This window comes from Phocoena phocoena, chromosome 11, assembly GCF_963924675.1.
Source record: "Phocoena phocoena chromosome 11, mPhoPho1.1, whole genome shotgun sequence".
NCBI classification, from domain to species: Eukaryota; Metazoa; Chordata; class Mammalia; order Artiodactyla; family Phocoenidae; genus Phocoena; species Phocoena phocoena.
Genome location: NC_089229.1, coordinates 64872014 through 64897609, shown reverse-complemented (window position 1 = coordinate 64897609; position 25596 = coordinate 64872014). Strand labels below are relative to the sequence as shown.

Genomic DNA, 25596 nt, shown 5'->3' with positions numbered 1-25596 from the left:
AGGCATGCAGGGTTCTGGGGGCCGGATGGCTGGGACCGTGAACCTGCAGCCCAACGGAGCAGCTGCGGGCCTGGGGGCTTAGGGGTGAGCAGTGAGACCCCGTGGCCCTAGGCACGCACCTCTCTCTGGCCTTGCCCTCTGTGGCATCTCGTCCCCTCCGATGGCCTTGTCCTGTGCCTGTCTGCCTAGCTGGGTGGTCTGCTCCAGGATGGCCAGGGCTGCCCGTCTTATAGGTAGGACTCCCCTACAAAGCCCACGGTTAAGTATTCCAAAATGAAGGGAGGGAGGGAGACATTTATATGCTGTGTCTATCCCTACGAAAGCAGAAAATGTTGCGGCTCAGAAAGGTTGCATCTGGAGTGCCAGGGGCACGAGGAAAGGCATGGATGGGACGGCCCATTGCATGGGCATGGCTGATACACATCCAGTTCCTTCGCCAGTCCACCCTGTTATTAACCAGTTATGTGACCTTAGGCAAATCTTTACGTGCTCCAGTTTGACTACAAAACAGGGGTAAAAATATCTACCCTATCATCAGGGTAAAAATTAAGATAATAGATGTGAAAGTGTGCTGGAAAAGATGAAAACGCTATTCAAATCTAAATCTATTAGTGCGATAAATACTGTGAGTAACAGCAACATTAAGAAGAATAATCTTTGCTGCTTGGAAGGCAGAGCAGGCAGAGGCCCGGGGCTGCCGGGAACACAGAAGCCACGGGGAATGTGAAAGCAGGTCTGCCCCCCACCCCCGCCCCCACCCCCAACCGTGAGCTCTAACTCTGCTGAATGCCTTGGTTGGGGGAGGGTGCTAGATCACCAGCTCCAGGTCTGTCCTGCTTGGAGGGGGCTTGGGGAGAAAGGGGATGGCTGGCTCCCAGGAGAGAAGTGGGAGCAGCCAGAGGGTCAGGGCTCCCCAGGCTGCCCTACCCTTTCACCTGGTCCTGCTCAGCCTGCTGGAGGGGAACCCTCCCTGGTGTGCACCCCACAATTACAGTCCTGGCCTGGTCCCCAGGCTGCCCCAGGGCTCTGCAGGGAAACTAAGTATAAGAGGGTAAAAGAGGGATGTTAGGAATTACCACCTCTGTCCTTTCTCCCCATAGGACACACACACACACACACACTCCCTCTCTGCTTTACCCCCTTTTAGGTAAGAGATTGTTTTAAAGGTCTGACCTCAGACTTCCTTCTTTCAGCAGTCCCGTGAATTCCTCCTCCCATCGCAGCTCTCCCGAAGCTGGGACACACACTGGGGGCTCCCTACACACAGCCTGGGCTGCTAGGGCGCACGAGGGATGCCACGCCTCCACCCCATGCCTGGGTAGTCAGGGATACAGAAGGTGACACAGCCCTCAGAGCAAGAGGCCACCGTGACCTGGAGCCTCTCCCTCCGCAGTGGTCCAGCCCATCACTGGGGCCTTCGGCCCCCGGTCTATGTCCCCTGCCTGCCCTGGGCACTGTTCCTGGCAAGGCCTCTCCCTACAGGCTCAAAAGGTGTCTGGCCCCAGAGACTAAGGCAGCTAGAGGTGGCCAGGCGGTCAGGGTGGAAGGGAGATTCCTGCACCGCCAAAGCTCCTTGGGGACACGGGTGTGACCACAGGGAAGAAAAAGAGAAATGCTGATGGAGGACACCAGCCCCACCACGCTCAGCTCCCACTGTTCGTCACAGGCCTGGTCTCACCCTGGGTCCGAAAGGATGGAGGAGGGCGCCTGGCTGGCCGGTCTGGCCTTTGCTGAAACGTTGACAGACAATGGGTTTAGGAGAGAAGAAAGGCCCTGGGAGTCCTGACTCACCGGGCCTGCACCTCATGTCACGACTGCTCAGCTCTGGAAGCTTCCGTGCCTCAGGGTCCTCCATCTCTACCCATGGGCAAGGCCACACTGGCTTGGTTACCTTGCCGTCTGCTCCACCCCAGGCTGTTCCTGAGGGAGTGGGCTCCCCACTTCCTCTGAGGTGATGTTGCCCCAGCAGGCAGAGGACACAGGACAGCCGTCAGCTGTCACCTCAGCTGCAGAGGCAGAGCTGCAGTTTACCTGTCTGCCACTAAGCGCTGACCTGAGATCATCGTATCACACCCATCTTACAGATGGAGAAACAGAGGCGGAGAACTGTTCATTGACTTGCTCAGATGCACTTAGAAACCCGAGGCATAATCCCAGTTGGGCTGCCTCCTGCCAAGGGCTCTGGCCCTTTCTGGAAGCAGCGCGTGTCCATGACCACAGGGATGAGAGGTTTGGCAGTGTGGGGGCGGGGGGAGGTGAGGGTGTGTCCAGCCTGAGCCCCGGCAGCTGTACCAGCTGCCTCCTCCTCCCAGGTATGGGCCCACTCTCTCCACATGCCCCAGGACTCTGCTGCTCAGAACCTACTCTGGGTCATCCCCAAGGGCGAGAGGCCCCTCTCGGGGTCAGACAGCGCACCTCCCCTGGCCAGGCTCAGAGCCACAGGGAGCAGAGAGGAGGGCAGCCCCACCTGGGGCTTCCTCACGTGAGTTCCCGGGGCAGGAGGGTCCTCACTGCCCGTCACGGCAGCTGGCAGGGGAGAGGGGACTCCAAGCTGACAAGACTTGCTGGGACCACTCTCCTCACTGGCAGGAAATCTGACTCCTGGATGCCCTTAGGCCTCAGCAAGGGATGGGCTCCCCTCAGAAGCCTCGGCCTCAGCCTCTCCATCACTGCCGCCTCGCCTCGCCTCCCGGAGCACCGCCCAGCGGGGCTGCAAGCAGACGGGCAGGAAGTGGAGTGGGGAGGGGAGAGGAGGGAGGAGCGACCTCTCAGACCACTGTGGACAGCTGAGGGCCACTCCGGCCAGCCCCGTGCAGGGCTCCAGGCTCCTGCCGCTCTGGTGACCAAGGGGCTGAGGTCCAGCTGCAGTCAGCCTTGGAGCCCTGCAGGGTCCCAGAGACCATCCCGGGCAGGGGGCAGGGCTCGGCCTTCCCTGCCACCACCCCCCCCCCCGCCCCGGGGCTGGCCAGAGAACACAGCCTCTCTGTCCACTTAGGGTAACAATAAGTCTCCTCAGGGACCACCACTCCCAGACAAACAGCCCCGACCACACCCAGCTGTTTATCGCACAGGCCGTGGAAAGAAAAGCAGCACCGCCCCCACCCTTCCCTGCCTCCCCACCTCCCCGGGCAGCGGGCCTGCCCCTGCCACCCACATGCCACACACATGCAGACACTTGGTCCACTGCGGAAACACACCCCAGGGGCCCGGCGATGGCCGGATAACAAAGCCGAGAGGCATGGAATCTGGAAAAGACCTGGTGCGGAGAGCTCTCTATTGAACACACAGAGGGAGTGCTCCGCTCTCCCACCCACTCCAGGGCTTCTCTGTCCCCCATTCCTTGGCCTTGGGCCCCGGCTCATGCCATTCCGAGGTCCTGCTTGGCCAGCAGTCATCAAGGGGACGGCTGCCTCCATGCCGCCCACTCCAGGGCCTCAAGTTCAGTCCGCGGAGAGCCCCTGCCCGGTGCGGCCAGCCCATGGGCCTCCTGGCCCGGCTTGCCCTGGCTCTCCCAGTGGCCAGTGCCTGCTCCAGCCCAGCCCCTCCTCACGGCTCCAGCTCCCGGGAGAGGCGGGACAGTTCCCGCTGGTTGTCGATGACCTTCAGCTGCTGGACGTAAGCCCAGGTGCTGGCTGGACTCCGGGTGCTCAGGGACTGCTCCGAGCCTAAGTGGGGGGGGAGGGAGGGGTGGTCGGTGGGGGGGGGGGGCACCGCGCACTTTGTAGAGCCCACCCCTTCTCCTCCAAGGAGCAAATCGGCCTCCCTGCCCTCCGCCACCGAGCCTGCCACTTCCCACGGCCGATCTAGAAGACACCCCGCCCCCCTGCTAGAGCAGAATAGCATGGTGGTCAGGAGCACAGACTGGAGAAAACAGGCCCCCCAAATTACATACAGTTTAATACCCCTTTTAGTAAGCTCAAAAACAACTAAAACTAAAGAATATTTTCTTGTCATATACATATGAGGTATTTAAAAGATGTATATGTATGTGCGTGTGCGTATATATTTTACCATACATATATATAATAAACCTATTTTCCACAACAAGAAAATGAGTAACTCAAAATTCAGGAGAGTGGCTCCCCTGGGCGGGAGGGGCACGAGGACAGGAGAGAGGGACACCACTAGGGAGATGGAAGCTATCGTCAATGTCCTCATGTCTGGCTTGGGTCCAGAGGTGCCCATCGTATTATCAGAATCTACATACATACATTAAAATAATGAGGACGGTGTGGTATGAACTGTGGATTACAATGAATCCCATTTCATGCAACTGAAGGCCAATTAAAAGAACGCAGATCTGGAGTAAGAGTACCTGGGTCCCAGCTCTATCTAACCCTGTGGCTTCCACAGGCTTCTTCAAGGCTCCAGCCTGTTCGCACATCTTCAGGTTAGGATAACATTCTACCTAGCTCACAGAGGCGTTGTGAAGCCTTATCAGCGTCACGTACGCACGTGCCTGTAAATGCCAGCCATGGCCACCTCGTCAACGCCCACCCCTGCCCGCACTTACACGTGGAAATCCTGGCCGCCTGGCTGTCCTCGTGCAGGTGGGAGACTCGGCTTCTAAGCGGTGACAGAGGCACTGGCGGGTGAGAGGCGGGAGTCAGCGAGACAGGACCAAGCCGGTGCCTTGAAGGGGACATCGGTCAGGGGCACCTACCCGGGGAACCCGCCCTCTCACCGTTGCTGTGGCTTCTGCAGTGGTGCAGCATCCTCGCAGCTCTGGCCATCATTCTCTGCGGGCCAAGCAAGGACGTGAGACCCGGTGTGAGGAACGGGACCCTGGTGTGGCCTGGGGGACAGCTGGAGTGCTCGTAGGAACTAGTGGCTGTGGGAGATGGGGTCCTGTCTGCTGTGCTCCAGCTCACCCAGAGACCCAGCGGGGACCAGGTGTTGGGAAGAACAGAGGTCAGGGAGGGCTTAGACGGGAGGGGGCTCCGGTTGAAGAGACAGATAGTTGAGGCTGTCACCCCAGCACTCCCCAGTGGAGACCAGACCCTCATGAGGGCATGCAATGGAGTAATGGCTATTTTAAAGGAAGAATTCATATTTATATTGTTGAGAACAACTTTAGACCATCTCCCACCCCATCCCCGACCCCTTGCAAGGTCATCGTCATAGCCTGCAGCCCATTCCAGTGTCAGGCACCCACTCTCCTTGGACTCACCATCTTCTCAAAGTTGATGAGATTCTCTACCAGCGTGTGATTTCCCTCATGGATGAAGGTCATGTCTGCAAAGAGATGGGCTTTGCTCATAGGTCCCCAAATTCCTTCCCCTTCCAGCAGCCAAGGAAAGGTGAGGGGTCAATAACAGGGAGGCTCGGGCCTGTCGGTCCCCCACATGGCCCTCTTCCTCCCCAACTAACCTCCTGGAGCGATTTCCTTGTACCTCTTAGGCCTCCTATCATCGTCCATCTAATGTCTGCATGTCTTAACTCTGCTTCTACCCTGGGAACCCCTAGTTCATCTTTGTGTCCCCCAGGGCATCAGCGCACTGGAATCACTCAGAGGGTCGGATGGACACACAGGGGCAGGAATGGATGGGATGGAGACTGGGAGGTGGATACTGGCCCTCTTACCTTTGAGAAGAAGGGGCATGAATGGGATGAGGGGAGGGGAGAGCTTGGTGAGGGCCAGACGGTACACACGGTGGTTCCATGAGGGGTCCTGAGAGGGAAGAAGCCACAGTGAGAGAGGGAAGGTCCCATACACCATAACCCACCACGTGCCACAGCGCAACCAAATGTCCACCGTCCCAAGGAGAGGCTGTGCACCCATCCCCTTGGAGCTCAGCTTCCTCTCGGCCCCAGGTCTCACCAAGGCAGGCTCTGCGGAGGCGGGAGGGGGCCTGGAGCTGTGACTGCCAGTCTGCGTGATGTGGCTTCCTGGCCTCTGATTAAACCCCAAGGACACGTCGTGGCCATTATCACAGGGGCCCTGAGGTTTCGTGGAAAACTCTCTCTTTTCTGTCCCTCTTTCTCCCTCTCTCTCTCTAGTGGGTAAATTCCTTTGAACCTCTTGAGCCCCAGGAGAAGTTTTCCCTCAAGCGTCTTAGAACCTTGCTGATGAAAGCACCCTGCACTAGCTCTCCCCTGAATACTGTCACACCTTTCAAACCGGCACCCCTAACAGCTCCTGGCAGTGGAGGGCTCAGCTCCTGAATTCTATCCTCATCTTTTGGCCTGGGCTGGCACATGGGCTCCTTGAATCTCCTGAGGGGCCACTGACAGGCCCCAGAACACCATGGGAGCTGAGGTCAGGACCTGCCTCCTGAGCCCTGAGGCAGGTCAGCTGGAATCCAGCATCCCCCAGCGGTCCCCTGGCACCTCAGACCCCAGGGCCAGACACTGCCCTCGTGCAGGACCCCATAGCCACAGCAAATGCCATCCCCCCGGCACACATACTGAGGGATATAGCACACTATCCAATCATGCTAAACACCTGTTCCTCAGCCAGCACCCCAAACTCACAGGCCAAAGGGAACCAGGCCCTGACCCAGGGTAGACAAGGGGACCCAGAAGTAGACAAGGACTGGCAGAGAGGCTGCAAGGGAGCCAAGAATCGGGGTCTCTGGAGGGAGGAACCGGGGCCCAGCACTCACCAGCAGCCTCTCGAGGGCCGAGTAGAGCTTCCGGACTTTGTGGGGCAGCCTCTGTGAAGGAGAGGCAGGCGGGGCTGTCACTGCTCTGAGGTGGGAGCTCCATCCCCAAAAAGGACCCCCAGAACGGGCAGGGGCCTGACTCAGGACCGAGGTGGGAAGGCCCTGGCCTGCCCCGGCAGATGGCACTCACCTCCCAGGTCTGGGCCAGGCGGCTGATGGCCGAGTTGCTGAGGCCAAACATGATGGCAAAGAAGGAATTGAGATTCTTTTGCTCCTTGAGGCTGTGAACAGAAGACCCAGAGACCCTCAGCCGCGTGCAAAGCCCCGCACCCATACAGCAGCCGGCCTGGGGTCCAGCGCCGGGCCAGGCCAGTGCTGCCCCTGCGGACACTGGGGCCGGACGGGGAGGGGAGGCGGAGGCTCCAGGGGACCCAGGGAAGCATGGGGCTGGTAGATTTGGCAACACCCTGCCCATGGATCGGGCATTTAAGTAAAGGCAGCCTCAGGACTCCGCCCACCCAGCGCACCCAGCCCACAGGCGCTCACTGGGCGGCCAGCTTGATGAACTTCCTGAGCAGCTGGGCCCGCAGGCCGGGCACAGGGCAGAGACACAGCTCTGTGGCCACCCAGTACTGCAGCTCATTGAAGCGGCGCATGAAGCGCTCCAGGTTGGCGGTGGTGACGTCCCGCAGGGGCTGGGGGCCCAGCACGTAGTGGATCAGCTCCACCTGGGCGGGGACAGCATGACAGGTCAGCGCGTGGCAGGTGGGGAGCCCACATCGCCGGCCCCCTCCCCTCCGCTCTGCCCCTGCACCTGGTGGATGCTGTTGAAGAGGCTCCAGTCGTGGTCCGTCAGCTGGCCCGCCAGGTCCTTGGTGCTCACCAGGTCCAGCCCCTCTGCAGAGCCCACGGTGGGCCCCAGCTGCTCGGGGTGTGGGGTCTGCAGGTGGGAGAGTGCTCAGGGGGGCTGCCTGGGGAATCCGGGGGAAAGGCGCAGGGTGGGAGGAGCCTCTGTGCCAAGGGTCGGAGGAATGTCAGGGAGGGCAGGGGCTGGAGGGGCATCTGATGGAGGGGCTTCCCAAGGAGGCATGTCCCAGACAGCTCCCCGACGCTGGGACCCCTCCTTGTAGGGTGCCTGTTCTCTGGGGAACCCCTGATGAGGCAGGTCTCCCTCTTCCCCCTTGAGAGCTCCCAACCAGTTCTCCCCTCCCACATCCTGGGGACTTTCCCCATTGGCTGAGGCCAACTCCTTCCTCTTCCTCCTTAAGGCCCAGCAGCAGTCAGAGCCAGCCCTCGCCGTCTTCTCCATGTGACCCTCTCCTAGCACCCACTCCTACCACCCGCAAAACTCAGCTCCTCCCCAGGCCCTGGCGCCCTGCCTGTCCCTACCAGCTTGTGCACTTCCTGAGGGTTGACAACAAAGAGCCGCTCGTTGAGTCCCAGGGATGTGGCCACACCGTGGGCATCTGGCTGCAGGCCAACAGTGTCTGCAAAGAGAGCAGAGGCTGTGCTGGGTGGGGACAGAGAGGGAGGCCAGCGAGCAACCGGAGGCAGGGTGGAGGCCCCATTTAGGAGGCTGGAAGGTCTCTTCTCCCAGTAGCAGGGTTGGAGTCCTGGGCAGGTGTTCTAAATACACAGGTGCGCATGCCCACGCATCCACACGCACAGGGTAGCACGGCCCAAGGACGATGAAAGGGGAGTCTTAGTGAGACAGGCTGACGCTAGGCAACACTGGAGTCTCAGTGAGCCTCGGCTTCCTCCTTTGTCGAACGGAGACACTAAGATTTTCCCTGACTACTCACAAGTCAAATGAAATCATTGATATAAATATAACTAGTGGCTATAAATATACGATACATATACAGCCCCTTTGAAAACTGGGAAAGGCCCTGCAGAAATCTTTGTGCGGATTTTCATCAGCTCTTGTGGACTGAGACTGTGTTTTTAGTCATGTTTGAGTCCCCAGTCCCTAGACCATCAGCCTCCAAAGTAAGGTACACGAGACCATCCACGTGTCCAGGAAAAAACCTTAGCTCTTTCACTTTATTGGTTTTTCTCACCTGTTTTGCACTTCTATTTTTGTGTGTTGTGTTATGATCATGTAACATTAGGGTAGGAATATATGTACGTGACTTACAAGGAAACATACACATATTATGGAGTTTGTAATAAAATATTGAGGCACGTAGGGTCTCAATAAACACTGGCTTAGGACAACTGCAACTTGCCAGGTAGCCACCAGAGGGCGGTGCTTCCCAGAGCAGCACATAGGCACAGGTGACCTCATCCCCTCTCCCCACTTCCTGCAGGAAGGAGGCTTTGCCAGTCTCCCTGCCATTCCTTGCCATTATTCTCAGCTGCCTACCCTGGGCTCCAGCTGTCAGACCTGGGCTGTGTCCTTCATGGACAACAGTGGTTTTTAATGTCCCAAGTTCTCCAAAGGCAGGTCTTAATAATCCTCATGTTGCCGTATTCCGGGCACCAACTTTATGCTGGGTCCCATGCTAACAGCTTTAAACACAGTAGCTTATTTCATAGCCACAGCAGTCCTATGTGACAGGTACAGTTACAGCGCTCATTCGACAGACGAGGAAACCGAAGTTCACAGAGGTTAAACGACTCGCCCAGGATCACACAGCTAGTAAGCAGTGGGTCTGGGATTCCAGCTCAGATCTGGGAGTCCACTGTCTAGGCTCTTAACCGTCAAGCTGCTCTATCTTACCTGCCATGGTACCTCTACCTCCTAACACACTGCTGGCCCACAGCTGACCCTCAAAGATGACTACAGACTAAATGAGCAACTACCCGAATTCAAAGGCTGTCGACGCTCTCACTGTGTGAACTTGGGAAAATCACTGAACCCCTTTGAGCTTAAGTTTCCTTGTCTGAAAATCGGATCAAAATACCTATCTCATAAGATTGCTATTAGGGTTAAATAAATATGTAAGCATGATAATGATGTAGCAGTAGCTACGTAATAACAGATAATAGACTATGGACCAGACAGCATTCTAAACACTTTTATAGATTAGCTCATTTATCCTCACAATTCCTCTATGAAGCAGGCACCCTTTTCATCCCCATTTTACAGATGATGAAACAGAGCCCAGAGAGATTAAGCATCCTGCCCAGGGACAGAGAGAAGGGAGCCAAAGGGCAGAAGTCAAATGTGGGCAACAGGCCCCAGAGTTCATGCTCTTCACCACATGCAAAGCACTTTGAAGAGATGTAAGAAGCCTCCCAATAAATGCCAACCATCACTAACATGATAAAGATAATAAAGATGATGATAATCTTAATTCGGGGGATGGGCACGGCTCTGAGGGGGTCCCCTCCCTTGGGGCCACCCTACCCAGAGACACAACTCACCGCCCGCAGAGTTCACCTTCACCAGCACCTGCCCCTTAGTCCAGCCGTCCTCCTGGGCCAACGCCGCCATCACCTCTCTCACTGAGGCCGTCACAGGCAGCTGCAGGGTCAGCACCGAGTGGTCCGGCCGGCAGATGTCATAGGGGACTGGAGAGGAAGGCTGGCTGAGCTGTTGTGGGGGGCGGCTGCTTGGTCTCCCCACCCCAGGAGGGAGAGGGTAGCGCCTGCAGCGGAGGGAGGGTCCCGAGCAGGGGGGACAAGGGCGCTATGGAGTAGCTTGGGTGGGTGGGAGGCCCTGAGCCAAGGAGAGGGGGAGCCTGGAACACAGACCCCGAGGAGCTTGGCATGCCATCCTCGGCCAGGCGCCCCAAGGTCAAGGGTGATGACAGTAGGGTTCGAGCTATGAACTGGCTGGCTTGGACAGACCACCAACCTTTGTCCCCGACTCGGATGGCACAGTTGCTGCTGGGGAGAGGTTCATCCTGGCTGGGGAGCCAAACAGGCATGTTCCGGGCCTGAGAGGGAGAGAAAGTAAGGCCGGGAGGACACAGGAGAGCATGCAGGGACGGGGAGGGGCCTCTGTCACCAGGAGCATGGCACCCGCGGGGCACGCACACCACCCTGGGGCTCTGCTTGGCCCATGAATCTGGGCCAGGTAAGGCGCTGGGGACTGAGGCTCCTGGAGGAGACAGAGCAAAGTCTGTGCCCCTCTACGTGTGTGTTACCCCCTCTACCAGATGGGTCTAGAATTGCTCTAATACGAACACACCTCAGCTGTTGATCTCGGTTTTTTCCTCCTTCAGCTACCATTTGCTACTTGCTACATGCCAGGCTAAGTACAGGCATCTTTTAAGTATCTAAATAGTCACAAAAGCCCTTTGACAAAATATTACTCTCCTCGTTTTAAAGATGAGATCAGTGAGGCTCAGAGAAGTTAAGTAACATACCCAAAGAAACACAGCTGCTAAGTGGCCCAGCTGGAATCCTAACCCGCCACCTGCGCCCCCCACCCCACACCCCGCTCTTGTCCACCAGCACTCAACTGTGTCAGCTGCCCCGTCACCCCACAGCCCTTCCTCCATGGCCCCACCACAGTGGGCTGCTGGGGAGCCCCCGCTGGCCAGAGGCCTCCCTCACACAGCTCCTCTGCACACCGACCACTCTTTCTAACTCTTGTACTGACTCTCTACCTGCTCTGAAGGTGGCAGATCAGCTTCGGACCTTGGTTCACGGCTCTTCCCTGGATTTCCAGATCTCTGCGCTCCGCTCCGAGCTCCCCCCAGCCTCACGCACCCTCCCACTCCACCCCACCCCCGCAGATGGAAGACTCTTAAAACCATACCACTGAGCACTGAATTTTCTTCCAGGCCCTGGTCTCAAATGCCTCCTGGATCCTCCCGCGTCTGTGCTCCATCACCCCAAACTCAACACACCCCTCGGATCCCTCATCCCACCTGCCAGGCTACTCTTCGGCCATTCCCCTGGGCTCACGGCTCCTGCTGCCCAGGCCCTGCGTCCCCACGGCATGTCGTCTAGTCCTGGGGTCTCCGTGTGCCCCCCTCCCCAGCCCAGGCCAACCTCAGGGTCCACCAGCCCGTGTGTTGCCTCACTCTTTACCTACTAAAACGGCCCAACGGTTCTCCACCAGCCTCACCTCTCGGGTGCCTCCCTCTCTACCACTGCCATCTGCCTGACCAGAGCCAGATTAAGCTTCCTATCACGGCTTCCACCGTCACTGTCTGCTGGATAAAGCGCAGGCTCCTCAGCTGACCCATGCAATACACAAATCTCATCTTGTCAATCCTCGGCTCAGACACCTTCAATGGCTCACACTGCTCTGGGGACAAAGGCCAGGCCCCTTACCGTGGCCCACGGTCGGGGGGGGGGGGGCACCTGCTCTGGCCCCTGCCCACCTCCCCCCTCTCCTCCAGGCCCAGCGGTCGCTTCTCCCTGACCCTGACCCAGAGTCAGCCCTCCCCTTCCCGTCTCCAGAGACCCCTGTCTTCGCCCTTATACAGCATGAGATTGCCCTGCAGCCCCGTCCCTCGCTTCACTGCAAGTCCCTCGAGGCCAGGGTGGCTCCCCCAGCCCCCTACGGCACCCTCGGCACCTAACGCAGTGCCCGCCGGCCGTTCCCTGAGTGGCAACCACAGGCTGGGGAGACAGAGGTCAAGGCCCTTCACGCGGGCATTCTAGTGGGACATGACAGACACCAACAGACAATAAGCAAGTACACAGACAAAGAAAACAATTCCACTGGGATAATGCTTTGAGGAAAACCATAGAGGACACCTTGAAGGGGAGCCGGTGGGAGAGGGGCCAGCAGGTAAGGGCAGGAGACTGAGGAGGGGCTGAGCTTCACCTTTAGCCGAAAAGGAGCCTGCGAGGAGGAGGGGGGAGCAGGATGAGGTGGGAGAAGCAGCTGGGCGCTGCAGGCCCAGGTGAGGCATCTAGGTGTTATTCCCAATGCATGAGCCCCCAGCCAGCCCCAACTTAGCTGCCCAGCCCCTTCCGCCCCATCCCTCAAATCTCGCGCCCGTCACGGCTCTTCCTCCTGCTCCCCCCCACCCCCGCCGCCCCCGCTCGCTGCTGGGAATGGCACTGGGATCTCGGCCTGCCTTCCTCTGGGCTCTCTGCACTGGCCCCCAGGAACCCCTGGGCTTCCGAGGCTACCCCCAGGCACCACCCCTCACCTCCCAGGTGGGAACTGCTAACTGGCTCTAACTGTGAGCAGATGGAATAAAAGCCCCCTGGCCTGGGGGGGGCGGGGAAGCAGTGACCTTAGACCTCTGTGTCTCCCTGCAGGGCCTGGCCCCAGCGCCACATGCAGCCTGAGCTCCATGAACACCTATCCCAGACCCAAGGATGTGCCTGGGGCCGACAGGGGACGGGGGGCTGCCCACGCAGAGCCCCTTGGGTAGGGGCTGAAGGAGGGGCCCGGCGGTCCCTGGAGGAGTGGGGACAGCTGGGGCCCCGCAGAAGCGAGAGGACCTCATTCGGGGCAGACACCTTCATCTGTGGAGATGTGTTCCCACAGCCATTTTCCAACCTGTGGAGCAAGAGAGGAGCGAGGTGAGACCGGCAGGCAGGGCCCACTGCAGGCGGGACGACATGGGGTCAGGAGCAGAGAGGACGACACGGGCTCTGGATTCTACCCACCCTCACCAGAGGCTCAGAGGTTTGCAGATTTGGTGAGGATCGAAGATTTGGTGAGACAGGCAAGACTTGAAATCCAGCCCCTGGATCCTGGGATTTTCCCAGGCCAGCAAGGGAGGGAAAGAGAGCTCAAGGGAGAAAGGGACGTGGTGTCAGGGCAGGCAGCCTGCACAGGAGCTCTCCCTGGACCTCAGCCGCCCCCATGGGAGGCCTGGGAGGGCGGGAAGGTCTCGGAGGGCGAGGTAAATGCTAGGAAATTGACCGGGCTGGCCGGCAGGAGCTGGCACCAAGGGTGCTTGGCAATAATTAGGAGGCAGTGAGCACTGCAGGTGTGCTGGGGCTAGAAGGATGGCCCACGAACGACTGTGGCTGCGTAAGCATACGGAGGAGCACGTGATGGGAGGGTGAGTAGCAAGGGGACCGGTAAGAACACTAACAAGTCTAGACAAGTGAGCACAGCACACCCTGAGCCGCACTCTTCAGGTGCAGTGAGGGGTAGGTATTCTCCCAGTTTTACAGACAAGAGCTGAAGCCCTAGGGGGTGGGGGGGTGAGGGTAATGGGCTCAGGGCGGCATAGCTACAGTGGTGCAGCCTGGATTTAGGCCACGTGTTTGGCCCCAGAGGCAGTGCTCTCCATCCCCGCTGTGCCGCCCGTCCCCCAGGTGACGAGTTAACTTGAGCCAAAGCATCACCTGTGGTGTCGCCGCCTCTCTGGCCACTGCTCCCGCAGCAGGTTGCTAAGCCGGGCATCCCTGCTCACCAGGTCTGACAGTTTCTGGGAGGAGCCAAGGTTCACTGAGACTCCACGTCCACCCCGGGCAGCCCGGTCCAGCCCCGCCTCACTCCCAGGTACCTGGAGGAAGCTGGTGGCCACAGGGTCGGTGTGGAGCATGGGGCCGTACAGGGCCACCCACTGGCTGACCAGCCGCAGGATCTGCTGTCTCTTGTTGCAGACGTAGGTGCTGCACTCCTGCTCGCTGCCTCCCACGGGCTCCGCATGGAAAGTGGGCACCAGTCAAGGGAACCACGACATCTAACCAGACCACCCACCACACCATGGGCAAGGGAGGGGCAGGATGCCCAGAGCCCATGCACAAGCTGGGCCTGGCATGACGCTGGCACTTTGGAGGGTTCGGCACAGCCATGACACGAGGGATTCCTTCTCCCCACTCCACACACCATCCTAACCCCCTGGGGCTGGAAGGATATTGGTGCAGGAGGGCAGCGCAAAGCTGGGCAGTGGGCATGAAGACACTGTGGGTCAGGAGGAAGTCGCTGAGGAATGTCTCTGTAGGGCAGGGACAGGGGACAGGTGGGGGCTTCAGCGGTCAAGTCTACTGAGCACAAGTATATGCACAGCTGGAGCAGCCCTTTCCCCAATCCCACCACGGGCGAGGGACCAGCGATGCCCAATCCCTGTCACCGCGCTTCCCACCCAAACCAAGAACACAGGAATGCGAACTTCCCGTCAACTGACCAAATGGACCAAACTAGTACCCGATGAGGTCAGACGGCAGGGTGCCTGGCCCTCTCCCATGCTGTGCTGACCACCCAATGAGTCAGAGAGCAGTCAGGGTGTCTCCTGCCCCTACCTGTTGGGTCATGAGCACTGGAATCAGGCCGCATGGCCTCCAACAGAAGTTCTAGGATCTTCTCCGGGGTGCCAGACATCACTATATACCTAGCAGAAGCAGCCAGTCCATAGCACTTATACCACGACTCCCCTTCCCACAGCCGGGCAGACATCAATAATCAATCATATCACTCATCCCTATTTGCCAGCCCTCTCTCACCTTGGGGTGGAGGGGGGACCAACTCAGGGGATGCCTCTTAGTCCCTGGAAGCCTCTCCACCCCCAGGTGGCCAGAGGGCAGGGGTATGACACGGGGAAGGGAGTAAAGCCTGGGAAATGGAAGGAGAGGAGGTGGGCAAGAGAGTTGGTATGGAAAGGGAGCATGGTGGGTATGTTACCGGTTCCTGCCTGGGGTTGGGGGACGAGAAGGGCCAGCGCCCTGAGAGGTTCTCTCCAGCACCAACACCACTTTGCCATGTTCTTCCAGCCTCATGGTCTTTGCTTCCACATCCTGGAGAACAAGCCAACACCCAGTGCTCAACATACACCATGACTCCTTTCCCCACCCTACAGCTTCTCCCTCTCCCTCCCCCATTCCAAACGCTGAACCCCACAAGGCTCCCACAGGGACCCTCAGCCCTTCTCCCACTCCATTCAGTGCCCATGACCTTGGTTTTAACCCCCACTCCTACCCCTGCCCATCACCCAGCCTGAGCCCTTCCTCCACCCCATCCCTCCCAGGGTTCCTTCCGTGGATCCCACGCTCCATTATGCTGCATCCCCTTGCACCCTAGACCCCCACCCCTCTGTAACCCCAGTCCCCTGGTCTCCCACCCGAGCCAGGGTCCCCAGGGCTCGCTGACCCTCCTCAGCATGCTCTGTACCTCCTCACACACGCAGGGCTGGGCTGCCACCTGCAGCCATCGCCCCGAACTTCTCCACCCTCGGCCTCTCCTTGACCCTTAAAGGCTCTCTCTGGTCTTTACTCTTTGCCCCACACCACTTCTCCAGAGACATGTCCCTGCCACGTCCCCTGCCCTCCCCACCCCCAGCAATGGCACCTTGATGATACGGTTGAAGTCCTGCTTGTCCACGCGAAGAAAATGGCAGTTGTCCTCTCGCAGGATGATGGTGGCTGCCCGGGGTGCGTCGTTCACCAGAGCCAGCTGTCCGAAGTCGTCTCCCTCGTGCACTGTGGTCACCAGGCCCTGCAGCCAGGCCTGAGTCACAGCCCAGCCCCGGCGCCCAGCCCTCGCCGGGACAGACCCACGGTGGACAGAGCCACCAAGGCAGGAGGAGACCCGGGAGATCGGCAGCCTTGGGTCTATTAAAGGCACTGCCCATGAGGTCAAGGACCAGAGAGCAGTTACACCCCAGGGGGCTGGGCAGGGAGGGAAGACTCACCTTGCCGTGGGTCACCACATTGACAGATCCCTTCCAGATGATGTACCAGGAGGTGCCCTTGTCCCCCTGGCTGAACACTGAGAGAAGCACAGATCAGACATGCCCCCAGGGACCCATCACTTCTTCCCTGTGGCCTCCGCCCATGTCCAGGTCCCTGCTGCCCAGCTTCCCATCCCATCTGACTTACACACGGTCCCTGCCTTGCTGTGTGGTTCAAAGAGCAGAACTGCCGCTAATTCCCGCTTCACCTGGGGGTGGGGAGAGGAGGGTCAATGAGGTGAGTTCAGGGGAAGAGGGAGCATGTGAGGCGGTTAGGTCCAAAGCCACAAGTGCTCAGGCGACAGAGATGTAGTTAGGTCAGGTGACCTGGGATTCAGCGGGAGACAAAGCAAGGGGAAGAAATGGGCAAAGAGAGGCAGAAGGGCTTTCAGATAAGCATGCCGGGGGCAAGAAATTAGACTGAGGTTTCCCAGCCACAGGCAGAAGGGGAGGGGAATGTCTTCTGGCCCAGCAGCGCTCACAGGGAAGGGAGGCTTGGGGGTGGGGAGGGCAGGGCTGGGTCACGGGACTGACCGAGTTGGAGAGGTGGGCCACGGCCTTGACGTGCAGCAGCTCCTCAAAGATGAGGTCCAGCTCCTCGTCTGTGCGCTGACCGGGGCTGCGGGCACAGGAAGGTGGGGAAGAAGTGACGAGCTGTGGGCCCAAGGCCAAGAGCGGGAAGCCACCACGTCCACCCAGCTTGGGCCTGGGCCAGCCGGTGCCCCGGCAGTGGCTGTTTATCAATAGTGGGCCAGCGTTTACTGGGAGCACACTGCGTGCCAGACACTGGGCCATGCGCTTTACACGCATTACCTCATTCCACCCTCACGACAACCCCATGACGTGGGTATTGTTATCCTTTGACAGAAGAGGAAGCCGGCATGGAGAGGCCCAAGGTCACCGAGCTAGTAGCCAGTGGAACTGGAATTTGAACGCAGACCCGCCGGCGGAGTCCAAAGCCCTCCGTCTCTCTGCATCGCAGAGTGGGCAGCGTCTTCGGAGGCCACGTGTCCCACAGCCTCAGTTACAGAGGGAGGACCACGTTCAGAGGGGGGAAGGAGGGCTCGAGATCACACAGCAAGTCCATGGTGGAATGCAGACCAGAGCTCAGGCCTCTGGTCCAGCCAGGGTCCCTTCCCTCCACAAAAAGTAAGGCACCACCCCCTCAGAGGGGAAACCGAGTCCGAGAGCAGGGCCGCGAGATGCAAGGCGCCCGACTTACGGCTTTCGGAGCGCCACCGTGAGCAGGGCGTCAGGCCCCCGCTGGGAGAGCAGGGCCAGAGCCTCAACGAACTCCTCCTCCAGCTCGTGGAGGCCTGCAGGCTCCGGCTCCGGCCCGGGGAAACGGTAGAATTGGGTATCTCGATCCTGGAAGGCCCAGTCGTGTTTCACTGGGGGGCAGAGGCCCAGGCGTGGGGGAGGAGAGGAAATTGAGGCCACGTGGGTATGAGGCCCCCTGCTGCAATGCCCACCAGCAATACCCACCAGTGCCTGCTCCCCAGGACTGCCCAGCCCCGGGCACCCACCCAGGGCTAGGGCTCACCATGACAGAGGGCACCTTCATCCAGCAGCACCTGGCAGATTCCCACGGCTTGGCTCCGGGAATGGACCCCCAGCCCCAGGGCCAAGATCCCATCCACCAGTTCCCGGCCAGAGCAGCATTGCCTGGGAGGTGAAGGGGCCAGGGAAGAAGAAGGAGTCTCAAATGGCAGGACGGGAGAGGCGAGAGGGAAGAACACTCCATCTGAAAGGCACCTCGGTCTAGAAGCAGGGCTGGGCCCAGGTGCCTGGACAGAGTGAGAGGGAAAGAAAACAGGGGGTGGGAGGGTTTGGAGGGGGTGGGCAAGGAGGTAGCCAAGGCCACTACTCACCGGTACAGTCGGAGGTGGTACTTTCGGTCTCGGATGAGGTTGGGGCAGGTGGCCAGGAGGTGCCGATGCAGCTGCCTCCCAGCCCTCAGCACCCGCTCCGTGGAGGCCTAGGGGCGGGGAGAGGCACAGCTGGCTGAGGCCCTGAAGCCCTCGCTGTGCTGCCGCCTCCCAGCTCCACCCCTCGTGGCTTGTACCTGCTCGAGGCTCACGCTGAAATCCAGGGACTCCTCGCTGTTGGCGAGTGGCGTCTGAGGGCAGTGGGAGGGTTTGAGTGTTAGTGCCAGGCCTTTAAACCCAGCTGTCAGATGCCCACCCCTGTCAGTCCCAGCCCCTGCCCAGTCCCCGACTCCAGGCGTCCACTTAGCTACTCTTTCAACAAAGAAAACTCACTGAGCAACCCCCATATGCCAGGCGTCCGCCTCATGCCCGCCCTGCTGCCCTATCCCCAGACCCTTGTCTTGCTTCCTGACTCCAGCGGTGCATCCCCACAGATGAGATTCCAGTTCTGCTTACTCAGGGCCCAGGTGTGCCCAGGCTCCCAGGTAAACTGCATTGTGTAGGGAAGAGGCACAGTGGAGCTGGGGGGAGCATGACGACATGAGATAAGGCCAGAGAGAGGCCAGAAAGTGAGCAGCTCGGGAGGCCTGGAGTCCCAGGGCCTGCTGCCAAGCCAGGGTCAGTCCCCAGTCACAGGGCCGTGGGCGAAACTCCTGCCCTCTGTGGGCCTCGGTGCAGACTGGTAGTTAAAAATACAAACCCTGGAGCCGACTCCTGGATTCAAATCCCTGCTCCTCTGTTTACTAGCAGTGTGACCCTGAATACATGATTTAACCTCTCCCTGCCTATAAATCTATAAAACATTCCTAACAACAATTCAGGCTTTAGGAAGGATTATGTGAGTTAATAGAGATCACATGTTTAAAGCACTGCCTGACATATACATGCAGTTGTATATACATGTTAGTTATTATTACTGATCTGTGAAGCTGGAAAGCCCCTTTCCTCTCCAAGATGCTGTCGCTGCTAGCTCATAAATAACCCTGTAACAGTGAGTGAGTCTTGGTAGCACACAGGACAGCTCTGGAAGACGGGGTTTACGTACAAATCGTTGGTGAACGAGGTTTCCCTGCCCTTGGCATCAACTGGGCATCCAGGACTCCTGGGCCTGTGTGCCCTGGGATGTCGGCCATGAAAGCCTCTCATGCCCCTCTTTTCCTGCCACCTGAGAACTGGAATTTGTGGACATCTCTGGACAGGATGCCCTACCCTCTATGAGCCATCCCAAAGGCAGGCACTTGAAGTTTACAAGGTATGTCTACCTCCGTGATTTCATCTGATCTCATACAGAATAGGATCAGATGGGAAGTAGGCAGAGCAGGTATTGTCTATCCCCCCTGACTTAGGAAGAAACGAAAGTCTAGAGGTGAAGTGCCCTCGTAACTCAGACACAGCCGTACAGCCACAGATAAACTCAAGTTCCTACCAGAAGTGCTCACAGTCTTGGTCCCACTCCACCCACCACACCTGCCTGTTTCCTCTCCCGTCCCACTTCTCTCTGCTGCTTTCCCATCCGCACACAGGGCCTGAAGAGGACCTGGCTGGGGAGCTAGGGTACGACCAGGCCTGGGGCCACAGTCCCCTCCCCTGGTCCCAGCATCCTCCCACCGTGTGCCAGGCAGAGGCCTGAGGTCTGGCGCACGTAGGTGCCTGGCCCAATGCCGGGCGGAAGTCGCTAGGTGTCCCATAGGTATCCCTGACCCGGTCATGGGGCCCGTCCTGGTGCCAGACATAGCCCTGGAGACTTAGTGACAGGAAACGAGGTGGAGGAAGGGCAGGAGTTCTACCCAGCCAGCCCCCTGTGTTGGAACAAACAGTGCCGAGTGCTAACGACTTGTTGTTGTAGCTGTCAGAGTGCCCAGGTGGCCCCAGTCCCTGCCCCAAGTCCCTTCGGTGCCCACGACCCAGGCTCCCGCGCACACACACTCCCTTCCTGGTATTATTGTGACCCCGGAGGGCACATCAGGAGGGGAGGTGCCTGGTCATGTGGCCAGGCTGGTCAAGACTCAGATCTCAGATCCTCAGGCCTTGCTTAAAGCACTTCCTGTCCTGCCCCAGGGGATGTGCACGGAGGCTGGAGGCTCGGAAGCTGGGGGCTCTGGCCCAACAGAGCTGAGGAAGGCATCCTTCTCATTTTGCGAGGAAAGCAGGAGCCCAGAGGGATGAAGCAACTTGCCCAGAGTCACACAACCGCTTAGAAATTTCAGATCCCACTGCATAACCCTACCAACGCTGACCCTGAAGTAGGTGTTTGTCTCCTATTTCACAGCTAGAGAAAAGGAGGCTCAGAGGTTACATAACCTGCCCTGTGAGCCGGTAAACAGGAGCACCAGGATTCACGCTGTGCCCCTGTGACTCCAAAGCCCATGTCCTTAGCCACCAAGCCCTACCATATCCCATGGTGCCTCCGCGGCCCCGTGCTTCCCCCACCGTGTGCCATGAAAGCAGAGATGATAGAGGTGAATGCTGCCCTCGGGAATGTTCCACGGGCAAGCAAGTTTGGAAAATACTGGGTTAGACAAAGTTCCATAGCCCCTCTGGACCACTGCCATGTTCCCGGTGCACCAGGACTTCCCAGCATCGGGGTGGAGGTACTATTCCAGAGCAGCAGGCAGGTGTGTGGGCTCCGGAGCCAGGCACCTGGGTTCAAATCTTGGTTCCCCATTACCAGCTGGTTGTGTGACCTTGGGCTGCTTATAAATCTCTCTGTGCTTCGGCTTTCTGTAACATGGGGTTGATGATAACAGTACCTATCCCACAGGGTAGTTCTGAGGATCAGATGAGTTGCTAACATGAAGTATTTGAAGCCGTGCCTGCTCTGTAGTAACTACTTAGTCAGCGTTAAGTACCTTGATGTAACATTATTATTTCATGCTGGGCACCTGTCATCTGGACACAGTGCAAGAAATGTTGTACTTCCGCTGACCCTGTCCCTGATCTGATAACCCTGTCAGCTTAGAGGGTTCTCAGCTGGAAAGCAGTGGCTGGTATGGCAGGGGTGAAGGCCCTCGCCCACCGCCTCCTCTCATGTCTGGACAGGAAGGACTCAGGGTGGAAGGGGAGGTCCCAGCTAGCTTCCCTGGCATCAGCACCATGGCCTACCCCACCCCCGTCACTGAGGGTCAGAGTCGCGCTGGAGGGGCAGGCACAGAGCCAGAAAGCCATGTTGGGACCCGTCAGACCAGTTCCCTTAGGCCACAGCTAGGGTCTCAGGCCAGGGCTGTGTACGATGGGACTGGGAAAGGATGCATGAGTGGGGGTGATGTTTTGGGGTGTCGGTGTTATCATCCGCAGCAATAGAAAGTCCACTACGAGCTTGAACTCTGCAGCCAGATCGCCTAGGACCAAAACCCAGCTTTGTCCCTTAGCAGCTGTGTAACCCTAGACCTGTCACTTAGCCTCTCTGTGCTTCTGCTTTCGCATCTATAAAATGAGATGATGGCATTAGTAGCTATCTCACAGGGCTGTTGTGAGATTACCTGATATGACAAAGTAAAGCTCATAGTAGCTCCTGGGATATAAATACTACACAACGATTAGCTACTACCATGATTTAGACAGGTTGGATGAAAGCATGTTTTCTGAGTTAGAGAATAGAGCCGCGTCTCCCAAATAAGTCACTCAAAGAGAAGCATCCCAGGCTTCTCTGAGCTGGTAGGACCCACCAAAGGTCATCCTGATCTCGCCCCTGCCTCTAGACAGATTGGTCCCTCTGTAGGCTCCCGGACATCAGACAAGATCTCATCTCCCCGTCATGTTTTCCAAAGGAGACGTCCTTCCATCCCATTCCAGCATCAGCTTTGCCGTGGTTGGTAAGTCCTTTCTGTATCTAACCTCAGGCCCTCCTGCTGTAACCTGCTTTTATTTTCTCTTGTCCTGGTCTAGTAGGAACAGAAAGTGCTCTCTTCAGACCTCAGGAGGTTGACGGGTTTCCCCCTTGATTTTCTAAGAGGGGGGCATGGCCTGAATAACTCCCAGCACTGCCCTCCTGGGACTCTGGGCCCCACCTCCTTTCAACATCCACCCTTCACCCGGTGTGTGCACGCTCCCTGCCGGGTACTTGTTCCCTCATGTGAGCCCCTCCTCAGCCAAAGGCATCATCCAGAGAAGAGAGGTATAGCTCACAGGTACCCAGAGTCTCTTAAACACAGACGCCGTATGCTAACACATATATATGGAATCTAAGAAGAAAAAAGGTCATGAAGAACCTAGGGGTAAGATGGGGATAAAGACATAGGCCTACTAGAGCGTGGACTTGAGGATATGGGGAGGGGGAAGGGTAAGCTGTGACAAAGTGAGAGAGTGGCATGGACATATATACACTACCAAACGTAAAATCGATAGCTAGTGGGAAGCAGCCGCATAGCACCGGGAGATCAGCTAGGTGCTTTGTGACCACCTAGAGGGGTGGGATAGGGAGGGTGGGAGGGAGGGAGAGGCAAGGGGGAAGAGATATGGGAACATATGTATATGTATAGCTGATTCACTTTGTTATAAAGCAGAAAATAACACATCATTGTAAAGCAATGCTACTCCAATAAAGATGTTAAAAAAAAAAAAAAAAAACAGACGCAACGGGCTGAAACCACCTCTGCCCCTCCACTCCCCAGAGATGGTCCTCAGGAGAGGATGTGCCCTGTCTCTAGCCCTGAAAATCTAAGTTCCCTCTAATCACCAACACCCACACATACCTGGCAGGGGAGGGGCTTTGTTTCTGTGCCTCTGACCCCATTTTTTACTCCACTAACCCTCACCCTCACTCTTCCAGCCTCCCCATGCATACCAGCCCTCCGATTCTGGGGGACTGGGGGAGCCAGGAGACAGCCTGGCGGCCTCCTCCACCCCCTCCCAGACTTTGGGTCCCAGGGGATCCTCCAGTGACCTCATTGTCCTGGCACCTGACCTTCCCCCCACTCCCCACCTTGCCTCTGCAAGCTGGGAAGGGGACAGGAAATGCACAAGTAATTATAGCCTGAGAGGGAAAGAGGGAGGGAGGGTTCCAGCCCACTGGCTCCAAGCAGTAGCTCCTGCCAGTGACCTGGGGGGTGAGGGGGGCAGACAGCGAAGCCCAGAGGGAACCCAGCTCCCCTGCCCCCTCCAGAGCGTCATCTGGAACAGGACCCAGGCCCATGAGGCCCCTTGTCAGGAAGACCCAGGGAGGGAGGGGTTGGGGGAGAGCTGGGGACTGATACCTAGATTCTCCTCCCGATTCCCATTGCAAGGAGAACCCCATCACCTTGGTGGGCTTCAGTTTTCTCAACCCAGCTTCATATTTTGGTAAATATAAATGGTGGTTGGGTGAGGTAGGAGGAAGGAGGCAGAAAGTGGTGGTCATTCTACTCAAAGGGATTTGCTGATAAGAGAGGAGCTCTCCCAAGCCCTGCTTTCTCTCCGCCCCTTTGCCCAAGCACTCTCCCCGCACTCACCTCCACCCAGGCTGGGCACAGGTAACAGACACACCGAATCTCAGGTGAAGAACCTATTAAGTCTGGGTGGCTGGGGAGAGCTTCTCTGCTGATTTGGATCCTGCAACCTTTATCCTGCCCCCCCAGCCCCCCCACATCCTTCCCCCGCACCCTTTCTCTCTGCTTCCTTCTTGCAGCTCCAGAGAGATTCTTCACCGGCAAAGGGAGCTCCATTCATCTCAGAGCCTCCAAACTTCTCAGAATTCTCCCCTGAGCCCCTCAAAGCCAGATGCCAAGCAATGTTCACATGACCACCTCACCCCGAGATCCAAAAGCAGACTCCATGCAGTTCAGCCCTCACTAAAGGAGAATGTTGTCGCGGTGATGTTTAAAGAACAGTAACCAAGCTTACCTCACCCCCCCCCCCACTTGACCTGGTCCCCAGCATTTCGTACGTGCCTCCCACCACCACCTGGAGAACACGCAAGCACCTGACTCAAGGCACACAGAGGTGACAACTAAATGACAAATCCCTTTACCCCTCCCCTCATGCCTGAATGGGGGGACTTGGGCACCACATGCGCAGGCAGTGCAGCTGTGTGAGCCACCCACACACTGCAGCCAAGCCGCCTGACCCGCTGTCCACCCCAGCTGTCCCCCTCACGCCCCCAGAGCAAGCTGGGCCACCAGGAGCATGCCCGGTCTTCCAATCAGGGCCCCCTCCAGCCCTGGTGCCTGGCCCGGGCAGGGGATGGGCACTCACCCAGCGAAGCCCCTGGATGCAGCTGGGGCGCTGGTGCTCGAGAAGCAGCTGGTAGGAGCAGCTTCGGGACCGATGCACCCTCCTCAGCACCATGTCGAGCAGCGTCCCCTCCGGCACCACGTCCGGGAGCCCTCCCACCGGCGCTGCTCCCAGAACTGAGCTGTCCTCCACAGCCAGGCCCACCTGCCAGCGGCTTTCACCTGGCCAGCTCACCTGTGACGGGAAGAGGAGGGCAGACAGCCATGAGGCCGGGCCTGGGGCAGCTGGACCAAGGCACAACTGCCCCAGGCAGAACCACTTCCTTAGAGTCCTCTGGACTGGTCAGGCGGAGGTGCTGCATCCCTGCCAGGAGCCGGGGGAGGGACAGGAAGACCTTCACTGGGGCCTGCCGGTCTGGCGCACTTAGGGGTCTCCAGCTGGCGCACCGGAGATCAGGTCCTTCTTCCCGGTCTTCTGGGGAATTCTGCCCCACTCCACCGCCCATGGCCCTGCAGGGATCTCCACCGACTCCCGGTATGAGACTACGGACTCTGGATGCCCCAGAAATGCAGCTTCAGCTCAAACCATTCGTTTCTCCACCTCCCTCACCCCTGACCAAGCCTCTCTCTCCCACCCCAACTCCCCGACCGTGCCAGCTTCCTCTCCGGCTCCTCCTCCCCCTAACACCACCTTACCCACCTTCATATTCCTCCTCGAGCTCGCACAGCCGTGCAGCCTCTAGCAAAAGGCGGGGGCTGACGGGAGACCCTCCGCCCCAGCTTCCCCCCGCCAACAGCGAGCCCCTGCTGTAAGTCCCAGGCGAAGTGAGCAGGCCAATTCCTGGCTGGACCCGCTGCCAGGGCAGCCCGAGCCAGGCTGGGTTGAGAGTCTCCTCTTGGGTGGGGGGAAAGCTGGGGACTTGAGGGGCGGTGTTCCCCCACCCCCAGCGACAAGGAGCCCCGAGCCTCCCCTCCGTCCCAGACGAAAGAGCCAGCTGGCACCGGGCGCTGAAGCGAGGCTGCAGCTGGCACTGGTCCAGGCGGGAGCTGTCACACCCCCTGCGTGGCCCGCCCTCTTCCCTTCCCGCGACGGACCGGGAGGGCGGGGAGGACGCGCCAGGCCTTACGGTAGGGAAGGGGGCGGGGGCGGGGGCGGGGGCGGGGGAGGGCACGGGCGAGGGGCGGAGTCTCGAGCCCAGGGTGAGCCGAGCCGGCGGGAGCCCGGGCCCCGAGAAACCCTGGTGGGCCGGAGCGCCCTTGGGTTGCGAGCCGGGGCCGCGGCGGCGGGGGTGTCGGGCTAGGGGCTGCGGGCCGCTACACCGGCCGCCACGTGGCCGGGAGGAGAAATGCAAACAAGGAAACCGGGGGAAGGGGG

The 25596-nt window shown here is 58.8% G+C and overlaps 1 protein-coding gene across 1 annotated transcript; it reads right to left on the bottom strand.

The window, feature by feature from the left end:
* Window positions 1–3245: 3245 nt before the first annotated feature.
* On the bottom strand, window positions 3246–25190 carry RAPGEF3 (Rap guanine nucleotide exchange factor 3). The gene is made up of 28 exons (XM_065887588.1): window positions 24922–25190; window positions 24244–24456; window positions 18213–18266; window positions 18019–18125; window positions 17691–17812; window positions 17370–17538; window positions 16682–16766; window positions 16296–16356; window positions 16109–16185; window positions 15766–15912; window positions 15103–15215; window positions 14724–14812; window positions 14341–14419; window positions 13985–14135; window positions 13824–13906; window positions 12984–13023; window positions 10408–10489; window positions 9975–10121; window positions 7995–8092; window positions 7420–7545; window positions 7152–7333; window positions 6796–6886; window positions 6606–6656; window positions 5584–5671; window positions 5171–5235; window positions 4685–4739; window positions 4514–4585; window positions 3246–3665 (listed from the first exon to the last, which is right to left on the bottom strand). Exons 1-28 carry the CDS (start codon window positions 24925–24927, stop codon window positions 3547–3549), a joined length of 2772 nt encoding a protein of 923 aa, XP_065743660.1. The 5' UTR covers window positions 24928–25190; the 3' UTR covers window positions 3246–3546.
* Window positions 25191–25596: the final 406 nt, after the last annotated feature.